This window comes from Hippocampus guttulatus, chromosome 10 (genome assembly GCF_054856545.1).
Source record: "Hippocampus guttulatus isolate MCC_2025c chromosome 10, RoL_Hgut_1.0, whole genome shotgun sequence".
Classification (NCBI taxonomy): Eukaryota; Metazoa; Chordata; class Actinopteri; order Syngnathiformes; family Syngnathidae; genus Hippocampus; species Hippocampus guttulatus.
The window spans coordinates 6,856,459-6,878,088 of record NC_141270.1 but is presented as its reverse complement, the minus strand read 5'-3'; the positions used below and the strand labels follow the sequence as shown (position 1 = coordinate 6,878,088).

The 21,630-nt window shown below is 41.7% G+C and overlaps 2 protein-coding genes across 4 annotated transcripts in view; one reads left to right on the top strand and one right to left on the bottom strand.

Moving 5' to 3' along the window:
- Positions 1-937, bottom strand: part of LOC147199082 (uncharacterized) — a 122,858-nt gene extending 121,921 nt beyond the window's left edge. For both annotated transcript variants that reach the window (XM_086121691.1, XM_086121690.1), the window contains exons 1-2: positions 896-937; positions 469-536 (exon numbers count right to left, since the gene is read on the bottom strand). The gene's annotated coding sequence lies outside the window, so the exon portion shown is untranslated. The remainder of the gene's footprint in view (positions 1-468; positions 537-895) is intronic.
- On the top strand, positions 488-19,749 carry hhat (hedgehog acyltransferase). Of its 2 annotated transcripts, none has more exons than XM_086121685.1 (12): positions 488-560; positions 1,302-1,442; positions 1,520-1,584; positions 1,940-2,053; positions 2,319-2,513; positions 3,028-3,243; positions 3,675-3,852; positions 4,516-4,666; positions 6,576-6,611; positions 10,525-10,726; positions 11,910-12,054; positions 18,165-19,749. In XM_086121685.1, the coding sequence occupies exons 2-12, from the start codon at positions 1,331-1,333 to the stop codon at positions 18,248-18,250; spliced, it is 1,500 nt and encodes a 499-aa protein (XP_085977811.1). In that variant the 5' UTR covers positions 488-560; positions 1,302-1,330; the 3' UTR covers positions 18,251-19,749. The 2 variants fall into 2 exon arrangements, with proteins under 2 accessions (XP_085977811.1, XP_085977810.1); XM_086121684.1 differs by having other exon boundaries at positions 533-712.
- Positions 19,750-21,630: the final 1,881 nt, after the last annotated feature.

The window sequence follows — 21,630 nt, the reverse complement described above, 5'->3', positions numbered from 1 at the left end:
CACCTCCATTACTTGAAAATTCTCCTGAAGAAATGACTTTTTTTAAACACAAAGAGGAAAAAGAAATGTAGGAAATGAAGTGAAGTGCTCCAAACATGTTCTTTATTCGTTTTAGCAGCATCTCCATTACTTGAAAATTCTCCTGAAGAAATGACTTTTTTTAAACACAAAGAGGAAAAAGAAATGTAGGAAACAAAAGTAAGAACTTGGCAAAAAAATATCCAACTACAGGTATGTGAAAAATCATTTTCAGCAACTCTCGTTTTTAAAGGTATGAAGTAAAACGGACAAATCTTTTTTTTATAACAGCAATGGTATTTGTACTTCATCACTACTTCCCACAACCACCCACAATTTTCTCTTGTGTACATGATAATCACTGAGCGCTGAAGAAAAAATACACACATTAATTACATTATTGTACTGTTTACTCTATATCTCGAAGACAAAATTAATTCAAGAACTTACTGTACACGGTCAAGTCATCCCTGGCTGGAGGGGGCGACCATTTTGACGAAGGGCAAGCTTGAAGCACACTGGAAGAAGAGAAGAAGGCGGATGTGAGTCCGTGGGTTTTGTGCCACTTTTTATGTGTGCTTAAGTTATATTTTAAGTTCAAATATAATGGTTCAAATTTGAACTATACACTCGCTGTCGTGGAGCGTGGACTGGCTTGAGGACAAAAAGATGGACCGCTACATGACATTTTTAGGTAACACGCCAAATAAAATTACGCGAATTTATCTACGACTGATATGCAATACAGTACAATAATATGGGGCACATGGAAGTCAATATAATGACACGGCTGTGGGGGAAAATAACCTCGCACTCTCGTAAAAACAGGACCACTTGTAACATCTCATTTTTCAACAATACACTCACAACCGTGTACCTTAGCTTACTTCGTCCTCCGTAGACGGAGCTCGTTTGCCGTGAACGTGACTGTCGTAAAGAGTTTGGCGTTACTTAGCAACCGTCAGTGAGGTCGCGATTAAAAATAATTATCACTAGTTAGTGAAATGTGTGTTCATTTAAAAAAAATTAACGTTGTGAGGGCAGTGGAATGATTCAATTTTTTTCTCTATAAAATGAAATTGACAAAACTGCCCTAAGATATGTGTGCCAAGCTTGTAACATCATATTTGAAAAACCTTTAAGGCAACAAAGTATTGAGCAAAGGCTGTGAATACTTACACACAATAAATGGGACTTCTTCAGTTTTTATATTTTCAGAAATTTGCCATTCACAACTAAACTTGTGTTGCACAATGTATGGTAATTTCATAATTATTTCACAGGCCCACTGTAGCGCAGCGATTACGACCAGATGACATACGTCCAGTCAGCGCCGCTGCCACGGACGGAGCTCCTTGTCTACTGGTTGTTGTCCTTTGGCTCCCATTTTTACTCTTTCTATGAACTTCACAGGTTCTCAAAAGGTAGGAGAATAATTGGAATTGCCTTAGGTTGTTGACAGTGCTTGGGAAATATAGTTTTGCCAGCTCCTGTGTTTCAGAGCATGAAGCCGGATTGGATAGACATTTTCACCTGGAAAGGAGCCTCTTTACGGGGTTTAAAAGGGTATGTTTTGAAAATATTGACCATTACCTTCTTTAACTTGCAGTGTCCTCAGTAATTGTGGTCAAAAGTTGAAACATTGCACATACAGTTAATATGAAAAATCTGCATGTCCCTCTTAAACCAAAGACCAAAATAAATTCCTGCATTTCAAAATGTTTCCATCATTGATGTGAGCCATAGCCTGTAAAAAATAGTACAAAATAAATGCATGTTTCCACCAGATTCAGATTTATTAATGTAGTATGTACCTTATATAACAGTAACATGGCTCCTGTCTTGCATTTTCACTCACTGACTTTCTTTCCAAAATCATTTAAAGGCTTGTGATTGTATGTTGTCCTTGTGTTTTGGTTAGGATGTGTCAGACTTTGAGTGGACCTTCTGGACCGAGTGGGCAAAGAAGTCCTTGCTGTGGACTCTGATTGGACATGCTGTCATATCTAGATTCTGCAGCATATTTTACCCACAGGTTGGAGTCAACAAACATATACACAAAACCTCGCACGAGTGATTAAAGAGGACACAGTACAAAAAAGAGCACTATATATTATACCGATACTTTATAAAAACATACAGTAATGAGATAATTGAACAGTTTGCTTGAATTAAATGGACATTGTGCTGCTCCTTGTGGTGTGAAAAGTGTGCCACATGTTAAGATCCATGGGTTTTAAATTGTGATGGAAAAATGCATAATATATTCAGTATTTTATTTTTTGCCCTTTTGTCAACAGTTTCGGGTTGCGGCGCTCACAGTTTACGGCCTGTTTGCGGCCTGCAGTGTGTTGGGACTCAGAGGTGTGGCCGTGTTACTTCTCCATGTGGCTTTGTCTTTCTCTGTGGCACAACTCAGAAGGCCCGCTCTCTGTTGGATCTGCAACCTTCTGCTCCTCTGCACTCTTCATGTGCGACCATTTCAAGACATCCAGGTGGCGGTACCTCCTGATTGCAAACACAGATAAGTAGTAGAATTAAAATTATCCCGGTATGGTGCTTTTAATGACTACAGGTATATTCATATTTAACATCCTCCTCAGATGCTGATTGCAAAACTACATTTAATGGACACAAGATGGTGCAAGAGGCCAAGGCGAAATCTTCTTGCAGACTTTTTCGTTGATTTGAGCAATATTTTTGGAATTTTAAAAAAGTGACAACATTTCATATATATTTTTTTAATCTTAATTTACACCTTGATTACACGTGTCTTTTAAAACATTTAATGATACAATATAATAACAGGCATTTCAGTCGAACAAATATTTTCAAATTACAGAGAAACTATAACCAATTATACACTACAATTCAAAAGAAACTGAATCCGAAATGTTTGCAGTCACTAGGAAAAGAAAAAATATCATAAGCAAAACCCAAGAAATATAGTTTACTTTAGACAGTGTTAATGGGGTTAAAAAAAAAACTTTTCCCCTGAATTTCCCGCAGAGGGGCTGGTACGAGCATGAGGAGGAGTACTACCTGCTGCTCTTCGGCGTGGCCGTGGGCACACTTCGCCTCATCAGCTTCAGTTTGGAGCACTGCGGTCGCACCGCGATCCATGGCGCCGCCCTCCCGCAGCTCTGCTGGCTGTTGTCGTACACTTTCTACCATCCCTTTTTCTACAACGGACCTATCATCACTTTTAACGATTATGTGGAGCAGGTGAGCAACACAAATTGAATGAATTATGAAATCATTTATTTATTCACCTTTCACAAGGCCATCTTGCAGCATCTTAGGGCCAAGGAGCTACTGTATGTTGAAAAAAATGGAGGAATTTCATTTAGACAGTCAGAAGGATAGATATTTTCGGCCATTTTGTGGCATCCACGCACAATTATGAACTTTTTTAGCAAATGTGTCAATTCGCGCCCCCCACCCCTCAATATGACCTCCTCATTTGCATCAGATTTCTGTAGCCCTTTTCCGAACACTGAACACTCAATTTGAGGATGCAATTTATCTCCCGCAGTAAACAGGCATTCAGTGTATTTGGAAGCCATCAAAGAAGACACTCACGTGGATTTTTTTTTAGTGTTATTTTTGTTGCTATCATGTGTTCGCTTCACGGATGTTGAGGTGTCACCTTGTAGATGCAGAAGCCCGCAGAGGAGAGTGACCGGCACAAAGCAGGTGCTCGTTACTTGTTGCTTCGTTCGACACGGATCCTGATGTGGTGGTGCATCGCCGAGTACATGATTCATGTCATGTACATGCACGCCATCCAGTCCAATGAGACCTATCTGGAGATTCTGCCACCGTGGGCTTTAGGTTAGTGCACGTGTTCTTACTTGAGCACAGGCACGTCGCCAGGGTTTTTCTCTCCCGATGCTAAAGGAGAACTTGAGCAAGAGGGAGAGAAGATGATAAAATTATTTATAAATGTATTATGAAATGAAATGCTGGAAGGGCTGAACTGGGGCTATATCAATTTCTGACGGGGCTATAGCATCCCCTAGTCCCGGTGTGGCGCCATCCCTGCTTGAGAATGTTTTTCTCGATCTACCTCTTTACAAAGGGAAGTTAATGACATGCAAGGCTAAGGGGGGGAAAAAATAGACTTGCTCTCACTGACCTTGTTCCATTATTCAGATGTGATCTTTTGCATTTTAATTAGCTTGCAGTTTAAATGTTAACTTTCTCCATCAAATGTTTTTTTTATTTGTGTTCACAATTTTATACAATTAAATAAATGGAAAAAAACCCGAAAGGATGTTTATTTTACAAGAGCATGAGTTGTCTTTTTTTTTTTTAATTATTTTGAAATACAATTTTTATAATTAAAATGGTTTCAATTGAGAAATGTAATCAATTTTATACACTAGGAATGAAAAGTGGCATTATTTGCATTTTATCGTGGTACGTTTAGTGTTGCTCGAATAATTTTCATTGATATGATTAATCCTGCTAACTATTGATCCTTCTGTTGGGCAGGTGGTCTGGCTCTGGCCCTGGTGCAGTTCTTCTTTGTCAAGTACCTGGTGCTGTTCGGTCTCCCGTCCATGTTGGCTACGTTGGACCAGCTGGTTCCTCCTGGTCTACCTCGCTGTGTCAGCATCATGTACAGCTTCACTGGCATGTGGCGGTAAGTCACATTCACTCAGTGCCCCGCGCCCAAGCATTCCTTGTCCGGCACGCGGGCTATACATCCTTGAGGAGAAAAGGCTTGCATTAAATGTCAAGTGCTTTTGAAAGTGTGTCTGCGCTTAGGCAATCACGGCCCCCCTCCGCTCTGAATCGCCCCGCCCACCATTACTTGCAATCACCACCACAGTCACCTCCACATGACATCTGAGCGTCTCAAGGACTCATCTTACTTTCTTTTTTTTTTTTTTTTTAATGGAGCTAAAGGGTGAGAGGTTAATGTAGTAAAACACACACACACACACAGAAACACACACAAGCACATAAGAAATACACTTCTCTTCCATTAATGAACTCTATTGAAGATCTTGCACATGTCAGAAGTGGCTATTTACGAGCCACCTTGAGCCTTGCCAGCACATGACATTGCTGCCTTTACACTGTAGGGGGCGCTGTAGAATAAAGATTAGAGGACCAAAGCTCCTAACTTGATGGAACGGAATTGCGAGGTTATAATAAAATGTACGTCAAAGTAAAACATCAAATAAGCGCTGCATTTATTCTAGGTGCATGTGTGGATGTAAGTACGGGTGAGGTAGCAAGCCAAAAGGAACAACTGGTGTCTGTAATGTTGGCAACTTAACTACATTTGCTATATTTTGTGACATTTCTGACTCCTCTAGTCACTATTTTCCCCTAAAAAAAGAAACTACTGTAGCAAAATGACGATTGTGGTTGGATGTTAGCAACATTGTTAATATGTGAGCAAGATTCTCAATTCGTGCATGGTGGAGAGTAGAGGGCTGAGAAGATTTAACTTGATAATACTGTACACAAAATCTACAGTTTCATTTAGGCTACTGTACATATTAAGTGGATTGTAAATCATCATTTTATCATAAATCACATAAAAATAACACACTTTCCACTCATCTGTATATTTGGAAGCCCTGGCTAGGAACGGCTCATGATCGTGGGCGGTTGACGCACAAAATGAATGTTAGAATTTTTCAAGTGTAAAGATTTCATTTTAATGCCTGTTTACAACCTTGTTTAAAATGTGTATTTCCAAATTCTAACAAGACAAATCTACACATGTAGCAATTTATTGAAACACGACGATATGCTTTTTCGAAATACATTAAAAATTAAATAGGCAAAGTTTGCCGAGCATGTTGGCTTGGCCCTCGTCAAGCATTCCGGTTTCTCATGAGGCTTGATGAATACATTTGTTGGTGGCAGTAAACTGTAATATTCAAGTTGGCGAACATACCAGTTAATATCCACCGCAATGAATGAGTTCACCTAAGAAGTGCCTCTTTCAAATGAGGTTGGAAGCCTCCCATCATGCCGCTGGCTGGATGTTATTCAAGAAAATATAATGCGGGTTGATCCATTTCTAATGGGACAAACTGTTGAAATGATCACAGAATGCGCCGGGATACAAGACATGAAAGCAGTTTGAAGGAGAGCATTCTTTGTGCATTTTTAGACACGACCAGCCCCATTGCTACGTTTGCGCACATCTCTCAATAGACAAGTCGGCCCAATGTTGCTGACCAGTGACGCACGCCAATCCTGCGTACGCTGAGCTGGCCCATGTCGCGACAACATTGATGGAATGCATAAAGCTGTCTGCTGACGTCATGGACAAAACAGGCGGCGTTTTCTGAGCGCAACAACTCTGAAAGACTTGCTTCTTTTCATCTCCTTAATGACGAACGAGAGAGGGCAAGAGAGTAGGAGGGAGAGCGCGTCTAGCATTACAAACGGTACACTCCTCAACATGCCTGCGTTTATTTAGTCTACGGCATAATGAAGCTCAGGTGTTCCTGGCTCATGGTATTATCATGTAAATGAATTCAATTAACGTTCTCCCCTTCTCTCGCTCTGTCTCTCCACTCTTACAGGCATTTTGACAAGGGCCTGTATCGATGGCTCCTCAGGTAAGAGGCCCTCCATAAGATGTGCATCCTATCTTGTCACGCTTTCTGTTTATTCTATTTGGCAATCCATTCATACAAACATCTTTGTTTATTGAGCCATCCGTCGTTCTACATTTCTATTGATCATTTCATTCTATCTATCCGTTCATCCACCTGTCCAAAAGTCTATCCATCCATCTACAGTCTAGAGAACAAAAGAAAATGATCTTCTCAGTAAAATATACACAGAACAGTTAATTGAATATCATTACAGAAATGCACACATTTTTATAAGGTACGGACGGGTACATACTGCTAGTTGATTGCAGCAATGGCGATAAAATACCACCAAGTCTTGCACTCTTAACTAATTCCTGTTCACTACCGGCAATATTAGGTGAGTAGTTTTACTTTTCTTTGTTTTGTCCAGCTATCTATCTGAATTGTATTTTTCCCCCCTTAAGCGCATGTTCATTTTGGCAGCTTATTGATGTGCAAAAAACCTTTTTTTTAAAAAAGTGGTGGGGGTGGCAGGGCAGGGGTTTGGGGGCATTCTGCAGCTGCCTTGCACACTTGGTCATAAATAGACAAGGACGCTGCATTTGCATGGAGGTTTTCTCATGATTATGAGCTTGCATGTTGTCGTTGTTGGGGAATAATAGCAAGTGCGTTTCTGTTGTTGCGTTTCCACCCGCCGAACCCTGGAGAAATGCCTCCTTTGTTGAATATGTGCATATGGAGCAGCCAGCGCCGTTTGCCGGCTTATTCCTCGGACGGCTTGCTTTTTTTTATTATTAGTGTGCCTGCCACCGAATGTGCTGCAGCCTGTCGGGAGTTTGCGATCCGCTTGGTGGAGGTACGTTGCTCCGTGAAGGCGTAGATGCGGCCGTGCCACGCTTGTCTGAGAACAAGCTCCCTTGTCTCTCCTTTTTTTTTTTTTATTCAGAACTTATTATGACTAATTAGTGGGGGTGTCTGCTTTGTTTTGATATGCATAAATCCATTCACTTTTTAAAGCATTTCTGCTCATTGCGTTAGAATTGCACATAAGCTGGAGAGAAATAGGTTAGACAATGGACGGGTTGTCAGCCAAGCATTCACACCTAAGGACAATTTAGACTACATTTTTATTTTAGAGTGTTCAATGAACTTTTTTGAGGGAATGTGGGAAGAAACCCGTGTAGCCAAAGAACACCAATCATGGGGAGGAAAATACCAACACTACACATAAAGGCCGGAGCTGATTTTAGAACCCCCAACCTTAGAACTCATTAAGTTGATGTTAGGTGTCTTAGATTGACTTTATTTTGATTTTAAAACATTTCACATAGGGGTAAACGTTACAATATGCTCATATGGACCAAACATGTTTTCGGACTTAATACGTAGATTTTACATGGTTGCTGATTTTCCCCAAATTATCGGATAAACTGATTTATTTTCATGACCTCAGTGTTTTGGCATCTTCCACGAACTAACAAAGTGCAAAATCCACTTTTAAAAATGGGATTACAGCTCTCGGTGTGTTTCATCTGCAAAACGACGGACATGATAGAATGTTTCTAATGTTTGCTTGAAGACACTTTTGACTAGTTTCTGTCTTGAAGTTTAGTTCAGTCTGAAGTCTGGTTGATTGGATGGTTGAAGTGGCCTCAATTAATAAAGGATTTCTATTGCAAATGGAAATGTCTATTTTAGCCTGTGTCCGTTGGCAACCGACCCCCGCTAACCTCCCCCCTCCCCCCCTTACGCTTAATGGCATCTCTCACAATTATTCCACCACAGATGCAAAAATGATAAACGGCACACAATGCACCGCATGTCCGCTTCTCGTCAAAAGTGCTTTTAAACCGACTCTAATGCGGTGGTGAGATTGCGCCCAAACGGTCTGAGGAGGACGGCGTGGGTGTGAGACCATGACTCACTTATACCCGTCTCCCCTGGCTGCAAAGTGGCTCCTTCTTTTGTCATTCCATTACCTGCTGCAGGTACAGCTATCGAGCCAGCTGGAGGGTCCTCGATGGCTGCTAAATTTGAGTTTTTGCAGCTGAAGTGCATATGAGAAGGAGCGTTTGATCCCAAATCCGTGCAAATGTGCATCTTAGATGAACAAGTTGGGCATTTAGACTCTCATTTATTTCAAGCGAGTGAGAAAATCTCCACGTGTCGATTTATATTCACCCATCAGCTTAAAGTAGTGACGTCCTACGTCGTTAAAATACAACGCTGCCCTCCTGCCTGCTGGTTGCCATCCATCTGCTTACACACCTGCTGTCCCTCGCCAATGCGCCAAACTGGCCGCTCTTTTCAAAGCTCCCGAAAACCCTGGCTCGTCTTTCAGGAACTTTTGATTAACCACGGGGTAGCTGAAATAATGAGTTTGCAGCGAGCCCCATTCACATGGAGAGCCTGCTGAATTGACGCGTCAGTAACGGAAGAGCATAAATTAATCTATCTTTGACCGAGGCGAAACGGGATATCGGCAAGGATGGAAATTGAAAAATTGTACTTGGGAATTGTTTCCCGATTGATTGTTTAACTTGATTCAGTTTGGGGGAAATGTTTGTTTGCCTGATAATTCAAGCGTAGCGATTCCAATTCTGTTGCAAATGAGTGATGACTTGACACGCCACAAGTGTTTGCCCGAGCACCATGGTTAACCTCCTTCCACCATGAGTACTCTCCATTTCCTGGAAATAAATTGTCGTCATGACAATGACTGCCAGAGTCACGTTAGCTCCGAGGCTGGTTTAGGGGCTCACTGTGGTGCAGTATCTTGTAGGGTATGCAGAAACTGCATCACATTTTTTTTTTTTTTTGGCTCTTCTTGACATACTTTGGAAAGTATGCAAGTCGGCAACTTTGCTTTTTTTTTCCCCCTCTAAGGATCCATTACAGCTTATGAGTGCATACTGGCTATGCTGCATCTTCAGCGCAGATATTACAGAGCCTATATTGAAAGGAATTTCGTAAATTCAGCTACTTTATTCATTTTAATGATGAATATTCAATTTCATTTCTTATTTATTACACAGGACAATTTGACACATTTTAGCGGTGCACATTTTTGCAAGGATCATGCAAGTTGACACACATGATTTGCTTTTGCGGGCCACATAAAATGACGTGGCAGGCCAGATCTGGCCCCCGGGCCTTGAGTTTGACACCTGTGATTTAGACCCTTTTCTTGTGAGGCTGGACTCTATAAAAGGGACCGCCACAGGAATTGGTGACAAAACAACCTGGGAATTTTCCACCTTGTTGAGTTTGAATCAAATCGGAAGCCGGGGTATGGGAATAACCTTGGAAATAATGGCTGACAAACGGTTTTAATAAATTATTGGAAGAGATTACGCTCTCAGTTGAGGTGGCTAACCTCAGTACACTTCCTTGACACCAATTACTACGACGCAAATTGGGGAATAGCTAAGCGCAAACACACGGTTCAGCTGAAATTTGCAAGTCGACTTTGATTGTTGGCAGCGGTGGTCTAGAATATACAGTATGTGGAAAACTTGATCAGCTAAAAATAATGACAATATACCCGAGACTACTGGTAGACTTTGAACCTTGTCTGGCCAGAGCATGTAGTGATGGAAGATGTGTTTGTGTGAATCACTGGGGGGAAAAAAAACAAACAAATCACTCCATCCGGTGACATTAATAACACCGGTGCCACAATTGTTATTCTAGGGAGCATTTATTTATTTTTTGGGCTCCCGACATCAGAGGTAACTTTATCTGATTAAAAATCTATGAACATGACATGACGCAGGGTAGTGAAGGACATTTTTAACCCTACTTTGTTTCACATCCGCACTAGTCATTAGCTACATACTGAGAAATGCTAATTAAATTGTTTGTGTGTGTGTGTGTGTGTTTTTAACAGATAAAATTGCCTGTGTAAATGAGTCCTTTCCCGCTCATGTTGCAGATACATCTACGTGCCTCTGGGAGGTTCACATCACGGAGTGAGGTATAAAATGTTATCCACAGCGCTGGCGTTTGGCTTCGTCTGCCTTTGGCACGGTGGCCATGACTACCTTCAGTGCTGGGCCCTGATGAATTGGCTGGGCGTTCTTGTGGAAACCGGCCTGAAGGCATTCTTTGGCTCAGCGCTCATTCGCTCCTTTTTTGTAAGTTGCAAAACATTCCGCACACATACCGCGTATACGAATATGACAGGAGCACAGACCTCCACCAGAGCTTTTAGCCATATATTTTTCTACAAATAGCTTTGAAAATATGAAGGACTCTCTAAATTCAAATAAAGAAATTGACCCAACTTTTTGGGGGGATCAGGGGGGATTAAATCATCAGGACATTTTAGAAGAATTCATCAAAGGATTAACCGTGCATGTTATGATGGCTTGTTGTGAATTCATTCAACCGCTTCAAGCAAGGCGTACAAAAAAAAAATCCTGCATATGGCGAAGACCCAGCAAACAAAATGGGAGGCCTACTAGCATCCATCCATCCATCCATTTTCTAATCCACTTATCTTCACAAGGGTCGCAGGCGTGCTGGAGCCTATCCCAGCTGTCTTCGGGCAGTAGGCGGGGGACACCGTGAACCGGTTGCCAGCCAATCGCAGGGCACACAGACGAACAACCATTTGTGCTCACCCTCACAATTTAGAGTGTTCCATTAACCTGCCACGTGTGGGGTTTTTTTGGGAATGTGGGAGAAAACCGGAGTACCCGCAGAAAACTCACGCAAGCACAGGGAGAACATGCAAACGCCACACAGGAAGGCAGGAGCCTGAATCAAACCCCACACCTCTGCACTGTGAGGCTGACGTGCTAACCAGTAGCATGTGAACTAAAAACAAAAATGTGAAGTAGAATCTGGATCAGATGCACATTAAAAAGTCTAGCCTGATGTATCTGTAACTCGTGCAAAAGCAAACTATGGCGGACTTTTTCTTTTAAAGGATATTTGATGTCCTACATTTCCCCTTAATTGCTTGTTTGCTTAAAAGGGTTGGTTCATGATCAAATCTTTCATAGCTAAAACAGGAGTGGGTGTATAATTCAATTGAATGCAAAGCAAATGCTTGGACTACACAGACGCACATTGGCTGGATGCTGTCACATCTAATTGCCGTGTACAGTTCGAGTGAGTCAAAGTGTGTTTGTAATACATTAGCGGCAGCGGGGCACCATCTTCTCTTTGCTCTCGAGAGAAGCTTGGCCTCCTCAAAGCGGTAATAAGGTCCGACTGCGCCGCTCGACACACTTTTGTTATTGCCGCTCGGTGGCGTCTCCCTCACAGCATTGTGGCGCTTCACTTTTTTTCCCCCCCACGCTGATTTCCCAGGAGCGGCATTCCTCTGCGGCAACGAGGAGGCGCTGCGCCGCGCTGCTCTCCGCTTTCTCCACGGCCATGCTCATCCTCTCTAATCTGTTCTTCCTCGGGGGCATTCACGTCGGCAGGATCTTCTGGAAGCGCGTTTTCCTTCAAGGTAACACCGGCCTTCCGTGCCATTGCTTCGGTGAAGTATTTAAAAAATAAATAAATAAATAAATAACGTGCTGTAATGTCCCAGTGTTCGACATTAATGGCGGCCTGACGGCCCATGGGCACCTCCCACTGACACAACACAGCAGAAAGACTAAAGAAAAAAAAAAAAACACGACTGGCACATGCTTGACTTGACAGGGCAACTATACCAAAAGGCTGAATGTAGGATCCTCTACCCTCACATGTGGGCAAGGAGAGCCACAGCCACGACTCATTTTCATCCATCTATGGAACGGGACAAACGGTCAAACACACAAGTACAAAATGAGAACACTCAAAGAGTTGCTGTCGGCCACAACACCAGCCCAAATGCTCACACGCAAACTAAGCGATCAACCAAACTCCAAGTCCTGATGTCATTCACTCGCCCACACTCCTTAACTCATTCAGTACCAGCCAATTGTAGACCAAGTCTGAAAAGACGTTTAAAAACGTCTTTGGGAGTGAATGAGTTAAAGGCATACCTCCAACACGGGATTACAATGGGTACAGTAATTACATAATTTTCCTTTATTTATATGCTTATATAATATAGTGCTATTAGTATATATATTTTTGTGTATGTAAGAAAAAAATTGGGACGGCTGGAGCAGATAACGGCATTTCAGTTTCACGACGGATGATTTGCTTTTGGGAGGAAAAAAAAATGCACAAGAAATGCAGCGAAGACTCTAACATCCACCAACAACCCAAGCTAAATTTGGCTCCACCTCAACAGACAAACGATCTTAGTCTCAGTCGAGTTTTGTCACGTTGCCATACTTTGTATCTTGTATTCATCTTAGATTGTAATAGAAAGAGCACGAAAAATGCGAGTGGGTTGGGGCGGGGTTTCACTTTCGTGGCATTTCAGCCAGTTGGAAAGGCTTCTGGCAGATATTTTTGTTCCTGCAGATGCTCATCCAGTAAGAGATGCTGCTGTTTCACAGTGTGCATTTGGCTGTGGGGTTTTTTTTTTGTGCTGACATCTGCTTGAAGCCCGGCTTATTTGCTCGCCATAGTCACAGCGTCATCAGTCTTCATCCAGCAAGAATCTCACCTCATCGCCGCCGTTATCCTTCAACTCATTACTGGCGTGTGGACCCAGAGCCACCTTTCTTTCTATTAGGAATATCTACTCTTCTTTTTTTTTTTTCGGGTCTCGATGGGACCGTGCCATGCGGTTCCAAGCCGGGAGTTTCTAGGCTGCTGAGAAACACTTTGCGCACAATTGCTGAGAGCCAATTACAAAAAACGTCTCAACTGTTTGTTTCCCCTGCTACAAAGCACCTTTTAATGTTCTTTGCTGTTAACCCTACAGCATTTGATGTATGTACCTCAGTTTAAATATACGACTCCGCTGGTGAAATGAATTCACGTTTACATTGTTTTAGTCCTCCAGGGCCATATTTTCCACCAAAACCGTTTAAATTACAAATGGTGGTAAACCCACCTTTTAGGTTGCGTGAAATTGAAAATGTCATGGCGGTCTGATGTAATTCGAGATTTGCATACTCCTGGTGGAATTCAATGTCTGCATTTCCCCCCAACAAATCTTCTTTTTTGACCAAATTAAAATATAATCACCAAACTGTGGTGCATGCACCAATGGCAAGGAAAGGTACCTTTATATAGCGCATTTCAATGAAGATAACTCAATGTGCTTCACAGTATTAAAAGGACATTTAAAAAGAAATTGAAAAGCAAAGTAAAAAAAATATAGCTTACTCAAATCACAAAAAGAACATACAGTGCAAGAATATTTTTGAAAAATAAAATACCTTAATAATAAGTGGGGGGGGGGGGGGTTAACCTGGATTTAAAAGCAGTCCTGAGGTGCATGAGATAGAAAGACTAATGCCGATCTGCTACAATTTAATGATTACTCATTTACATAATTATTTACCCCCCAAGTGTAAGTTTTATTTTCCAAAGAGAGAATTCCCAAACTCTAGTGCACGCATCATCGGTGTGCATCAGATGAAAAGTATAATTGCAGTCTGTTAAAATGAACATAGTTTTATTCCCCAAGTGTAACTTCTTTTTCACAAAATAAATATTTATGGCCTCTATAGGTGCACTCGTTATCTAAAATGTTTTGCTAAGATGGAAAATTACGATTAAGAAGGGAGAGCATTTTTCCCAAAATGTGAAGTGCAGTCTAACCAACGCAAGTCCAGTTCTCTACATAGGTAAATAATAATAATAAAGGAGTACCTTTATTCCAGCGGGATCTTTGTCGTGTTGCCGCAGGTCGAGGAAGCAGGATGGAGTAAAAAAAACAAACATACAAAAATACAACAAAAAAAAACACGTGGAATCAGCGATACTTAAACTAACACAAGTCCAGAAGGGAAGATTCAAAGTAACAAACCAAAACCGCCAACGGATTCTACAAGACGTGACAACAAGGACCGAAAACAAACAAATTGACGAGATAACGAGGAACACTTGGACAAGACACAAAGGTTTGGAGGGGGCTGATCGGGTAACACCGGGGATCGGGTAAACAGCAGGACCTAACAAGACAGACAGACAAAGAAACACAAGGAAAATATGAAATTATTTTCTAAATCAAAAACCAAAATCAACAAAGACCCACCATGCCAATCTTTTGTTCACTTTAAGAGCTCAAGCTAAATGTCTCATTTTAGTGTTGTCGGAAACGCGGAGCAGACATTGCAACATTACAAAACAAAAATATCTGAGACGTCTTTTAATTGCTCGGGGGCAGCTGCAGGTGATTAAAAAGTAATAACGCACTCACTCAGTTCTACATCTTGTAAAACAACAACAACGGGGGGGAAAGGCTTAAAAAGTTATTCTATTACAAGGATAAATGTCTTCAATATGTGTGATTGTGCCCCTTTCCGACCCTTAGGCGAGACCAAACCCGCAAGAGTTGCGTTAATTTATCTGCTTATTATTAATCTTCCTCTTTTTTTTTTTTTAAATCAAATGGACGTGTTTGAAACCGTACTAAATTTCAGGTAAAGGCGCTTTAATTAGTACTCATTTCATGGTCATAAATTGATGAACACACAGACCCCAATCGTGTGCATTGTGACTCTTCAGCCAATCAAAAGATCACCTTTGCGAGTGGGCGTGTACAAGGCGGGCAAGTACTCAAAATGAAGCACATTTTTGCGAATGTGAATGTGATAATAATAATAATAATAGATTTTATTTATAAGCGCCTTTCAAGACACCCAAGGACACTTTACAATAACAAAAAACACAAAACAATACGGGTTGAGCAGCGATGTGTTTGTTTCACCGGAAAACCATATTCCACTCAGTCATGTTTCGCAGCTGACCTTCTTCACGCGCACACAACTGTCATCTGGCTGTTAATAAATGAAGAGGAACCTACAAAAAGAAAGTGCGTGTTTAAAAATGCCATTTGTCGAGTGTGAATTATTCACGCCACAGAACCAGAAACTTAAAACTGCGAGTCTCTGTTGGCCAAATGGTTCATTCAGGCGCTAATAATAGAACGATACAAGAGGGTGTGTGCGGCGTTAGACGTCGTAGCGCTTCATCAACAGCGGATCAATGCTTTTAAATCAGGCCCCGGCCACAGTGGGACGCACCTCTGACCTCGCTGCTCATGAGTGGTGCTCGCAGTCTGCTGAGCCACATCCCATAATAGTTACTTAAAACTGACACTTTTCATCGGAGGCTCTCGCTGTAGCCACGTGGCAATCGGAACAGTCACATTTTACAGTAGTGACGGGCCCAGGGCGTCTTGTACAAATACATTTCGATGAATAAAATATACATCGCGCTTAACACATTTATGAGAGCAGCGGGTCTCAAATGTTGTCTCCCCGGCAACTCGCGTTTTCTTATCGTCGTCATGTCGTGACCCACTTTTAGAACGTGATGTCACGGCAGCCAGCGAGTGATGGGCAGTCTTCTAGTAAGGCGTGGCTCTCTTTTCTTTTTCTTTTTGGAGGGGGGGGGGGGGGGGATTGTTTTTTTTAAACAAACAATTCATTGGTATTACGATCCACAATATCTGATTTATTGTATATCAATGTTTTGGTCTTCTAGGTTCGCCTTACGCTCAAATAAAGGCAAATGAACCATAAATTAACATAAAAGACTATTATTTTGAAAGAGTTTATTCCCCGCCCCCCACTTCAATTAATTTACTCAACACTTTGACTTGCAGTCGTTTCAGCTTTCGCGATGACAACTTCACAAAATCATGCCAAACAAGTGTGGCTTAGACATAAATCATAATAATAAAAATAATAATACATTTTTCATGTTCCAATCATAGAATAAGTCATATATATAAGTACACACATGCGCACACACACACACGCACGCAATATACCATCCGACCTAAATCCCCCCCCCCCCCCTAAATTGCAGCCTTTGCAATTTGAAATTGCCTCGACGCTGCTGTTTTGGTTAGCAACAACATTCAAATGATGCCTGTGAGTGAAAAATAGCGTTGACCGACCAATCAACCTCAGTATTGTTACTAGCTGGCAACCTACCGTAATGTCTCACGGCTGGGGTGGGAGTGAAGGGATGCCTTTATTTGGCAGGCTACGACGGTTCTGTATATCTCTGCCTCGGTCGGCTACAGTGATGTTGGACGCGGCGTCCTTTCCTGTTAAGTGGCCTGCGTGGCAAAAGAGTTAATCAAGCGGCAGAAAGGAGTGGAAAAGAAGCTGTGGCGCAATTAAGCAACCACTTGATTAAAGCCACATAAGCAATCAGCGGGGGGGGGGGGGGGGGGGAAACTGGATATTTATTGTCTCTGAGTCATTGTGTTGTGTCGGCGGGTGGAAGCCTGTCCGCTGCTGGACCACAATCACAACGCATTACTTTAGCACGTGCCATTATACGCACACGTTTGATACATGGCCTCGCCATTTCAGGCTAATGGGAAATGGGAAGTGGCCAGCGGTGTTGATTTACTCAATGGCACAGAGAACAAGGCTGTCTGGCTAGGGAGTTAATTGAGGGGGTTGGGGTGTTATGATGGGGGGGGGGGGGGGGGGGAGTATATATTTTTTATGTAAATCATCATATATTTTTATATATACGTCAACATGAATCGATAAACATGATGAATAAAATAAAATATAATTGATTTGAAAAAAATATAACCTAAAAACTACATAATGTACATGTAATATCTGATATTTAAATATTCTTCACACAATAGACTTTTTCTTTTCAAATTCTGCACTATTCCAAATGGGGAAAAAACAACAGTGAAAAATCATGTGCAATTAAAATATAATAAATAACATGGAATAATGTGTTAAAATATTTAATAATGTACACTATTAAAAAATGAAAATCGAGGCAATAATTTTGTTTTTTAAATCGCAAAGGTGAATTAAAAAAAATTTAAAGAGAAAAGATTTCAAAATGACATCTAATTTTTAAAAAAACGGCATGAATATCACAAACAATAATTATATGATGCCGCAAATCATGGTGATCCATTTAAAGCTAAAAGGTGAATATTGTCATGTTTTTTTTTAACATTTACCTAAATGTTTTTAAAAAAAACATCAATATTCCATGATACATGTGCTATCTAAGTATCTATGCTTTGCTAATGACTGTTTAGCGCAGAGCATTTTAAAAGTCAGTTTTGACTTTATATTAAGTCAAATATAAAGCATTTTATAGAAGAAGGCATCTTCTGGAGTTGCGGCTGTCGATACGGGCACCATTTGAGCTTGTGCTGTTTTGAAATGTACCGGTACATACATGTGAAGACAAAAACGCTGGGGCGTCCTCGCACCGCAGCCGAGTGTGACGCAGTGTCCAGCAGCGTCTCATTAGCAAGCTGCGAACATTTGCAAAGTTGTTGTTAGGTGTCAGCAAATGGAAAAGACAATCCAACAAGTAATGCGGCTGCAGGTGCACATTGCTGGAGGGAATTCAGCCAGCTCAGGAGGAGCTGCAGACGGCTGCCTTTACCTGTTCACAGCGCTATAAATAGAACACAAACACAACACGCGGGCTCATTAGCTGCAGTGATGTTCAAAAGCAAAAAAAAAAAAAAAGGCTCCTTAACGCTTCTCCTCGTACCAGGCTGGTCCACGGTGGCGCCGCCCATGCTGGCCTTCCTCTACTGCTTCGCCCAGGTGGGACTGGAGTGGACTCCTCACCCGCCGTGAGTCACCTTGACTTTGCAACGCAGCAAAAAACAAAACAAACAAACAAAAATCGTCCGTGCCAGAACAACACATGGAACCTGGCACGCCGCCATGGAACCCGACTAAAATGCTGGCTGAAGTGAAGCGGTAAGCATGGACTGGCAAAGGATGCTGTTTTTTTTTTTTTTGTAAAGGAAGTTAGCACCACACACAAGTTCATAATACGCATAAATATATGGACCTACATGCTATTTGCATCTATTTTCTCAAAATGCATGTCGTCACTGTGAAATGAGAAGCAAAGTTGTTTTGGTTTTTATTTTCAGGCAAACCATTAAAAAACAACAACCTTAGTTTTTGCAGTTTTTGCATAGGAATGAAAACTGTTAAGATTTGGAGATACAGTGTCCCCTCGCTACTTTGCAGTTCGGTTAGCCGCTAACGGCTTCACTCTATTGCAGGTTTTCATTTGTGACCATAACCTCATCAATTGTGGGTTTACCTCATTATTTCACAGGTTTTCTTGCTATTTTTCTTACTTACTTCGAAGTTGGACCAATCAAAAAATGTCAATTCTTTGCTCGGATTTTTGTTTGACAAAAACCGAGACCGTGAACACGGGAACTCGCCGCCCCCTCCAAAATCCTTGCTCCCTCATCATCGTGGGTGCATTCAGAAATACACTCCAAACACGGTACTTCACTCTGTTTGTTTGCAAACTCCGAATATTGTTCAAATGTACAGTTCTGTTATCCAGAGTGCCACAAAAAAATGGAATACCAGAGCCCAGTGTGTCAGGCAATACAAGGAAAGTAAACAGTCAAAGCATGAGCTCCTGATTATTGGCTTCGTTCAGAAATTACTGTGAGCGGAGCGCACTCTGCCTCCCGTAGTGCATGAGGACGACGAATCGTCCGTTGAATAACTACATTTTTCTTTTTAGTTTAAAATGGCTTACCTCAACCAGAATCCCGCTCCCGTTAATGAGCCTTTTTAAATCCTTGTTGTTGTGGAAACATAGTTCCCACGATGACCGTTCTAATTCTTCTTCTTCTAAATGGAAGACAAGAACAAGAACTCCTCCGAAGGAAACAAGAATTTACAGCACCGGTATTCATTCTGAAAATGATTAGAAGGGTTGAAACTTTGTGTTCCTAAGGGCTTAATAGAGGCATAAAACCCTCACACCACACTCCAAATACGAAAAAAAAAAGTCAACCTCTATTTCGTGAAGATTCCCCTATCATGGAAAGTATCATTCAGGAAAAGTGAGGGAATCGGAAATCGGAAAAGTAGTAATCGATGTCAATGAAGTAGATTTACATTTGAAACTTGATTGGAAGTTTAGTCTGGGTTGTGAGCAAGTTCTGGAGAGTCCTTTCTGTATGTGTATGTTTTTTATCTGCGAAGTGGCGATTCCCTTTTTTTTTTTTAATAATCTACCAGCCATTCTATTTCAAGGCTGTTGTTGGAAAATGAGTTTGAAATGATATTAAAGTATTTGAGTATCAAACTGGCAATGCGGGCAGTTTGGAACATTTTGGGGATGGAACTAATTGCTTGCGGGGGTTTTTTTTTTGTTTGTTAGTTTTTTTTTAACCGTCTGTTTACTTTCTTCCCCCCCAACGAATAGGTTTCCTCAGAATGTAATGCGACCGGGTAAAAGACTGCTGGTCTGTGGCGCCGGCAGCGTCATTATTGCCCCTCCACATGTAATTTGGCTGACGCTAATATCACGAGATGTATTACTGAAGAGTTTCAGCCGGGTAGCCGCCGGGCACATTTTAATGGATGACATTTATCCTCTGGAAATTCACACACTAATTGCTTTTGGGAGGGTAGTTGAGTAAAGCACAATTTTCCAGCCAAAATCACACACAAAAGTCAGCCGTTTAGCGATTGTCATCTTTTGTCAATGTGGAAATAATCTACCGCCACGATTGAATGCGACGGATAGCGCACACACAATCATCGACAGTGACTCGAAGGTCAACTTGTCACAAAACTATTTTTTTCGGGCATGTCAGCTTTGGTCTCGTCTCATTTTTGCAATGGAATATTTTTGCTCTTAAAAAATATGCATCAAAAGTCGGTGTTGAAATCATCCAAAAAAAAAAAAAGTGAACCAGAGGAAAAGCATGATAAGAAACCAAAGCATAGGAAATGGAAAATAGTGTTATGGGAAAGGTTGTGGCTGCTCAGTACACTCGAAACATAACAAAAAAATGGGACGTTTACAAAAGTTGCAAGGGTTGCGGGACGGAGCATTCGCAATGACAAAAACGAATTCTTGGTTGACTCAATTGTCTTCCTCACTTTTGGCTTTCATTTCAGCATTTCAGGTTTTTTTTTTTTTTTGACCTATAAAAGCTTGCACAATATGGATTTGACTATGCGTCGTAATTTCCAGCTACGTTTCAGAATAAAAATCCACCTGTTGCTGAGCCTAATGCTTAATTCGTAAATATTAGGAAATAGATCACTATATTATTTTGCAAGCCTGATGCGTTCGAGGAAAAAAAAAAAAGAGGGCGGAGTCAGAATCATCGGGGAAAAATGAACTTTAAAAATCTACCTCTCGCATCGCTGATTTAAAAAAAATAGGAAAAGCGTGTTGACCAGTGTCATTGTTAGTTGTAATCTCTAAAAGGAGTATGAAAAAAAAAGATTGGATAAAGGATCCATCCATTTTCCGAACCGCTTGATCCTCACTAGGGTCGCGGGGGGTGCTGGAGCCTATCCCAGCCATCTCCGGGCAGTAGGCGGGGGACACCCTGAATCAGTTGCCAGCCAATCGCAGGGCACACAGAGACGAACAACCATCCACGCCCACACTCACACCTAGGGACTAGTTAGAGCGTCCAATCAGCCTGACATGCATGTTTTTGGAATGTGGGAGGAAACCAGAGCACCCGGAGAAAACCCACGCAGGCCCAGGGAGAACATGCAAACTCCACACAGGGAGGCCGGAGCTGGAATCGAACCCGGTACCTCTGCACTGTGAAGCCGACGTGCTAACCACTGGACTACCGGGCCGCCTGGATAAAGGATATGAATACTAATTCAACATCTTTGCTGAAGTAAAACCGCACCCACAAGTGCTTGTAGAGTGAAAATAAGTCTGTTTTGTGGATTTGACACGCCACAGAGAACAGTGCCGTTCACCACTCTGCCAAATTGGAAAATTCAGCCGGTATATAAAACGAGGCTCCCGAAATAAGAAGTCATCAAGTATTTTCTTCCGCGTCTGCTTCAGCTGGCCCAATGACCCAAAATGAATGACAGGATCCTTGCTGACTGCAGCCTGTGTGAGCACAGTGGCTGGCCCTGCGCGTGTCTCCAAAGTGTAACTCAGCAGCTTTTCATTCTCCCGACGATCTCCTTACCGGAGATAAAGCTCA

What these genes read in the sequence shown, in the direction of transcription:
- hhat (XM_086121685.1), top strand. Translation starts at nt 1,331, where the DNA reads ATGACATACGTCCAGTCAGCGCCGCTGCCACGGACGGAGCTCCTTGTC. An exon ending in GCAGCATATTTTACCCACAG is followed by an intron (nt 2,054 to 2,318) that starts GTTGGAGTCAAC and finishes TTTTGTCAACAG; the next exon opens with TTTCGGGTTGCGGCGCTCAC. An exon ending in CTGTATCGATGGCTCCTCAG is followed by an intron (nt 6,612 to 10,524) that starts GTAAGAGGCCCT and finishes CTCATGTTGCAG; the next exon opens with ATACATCTACGTGCCTCTGG.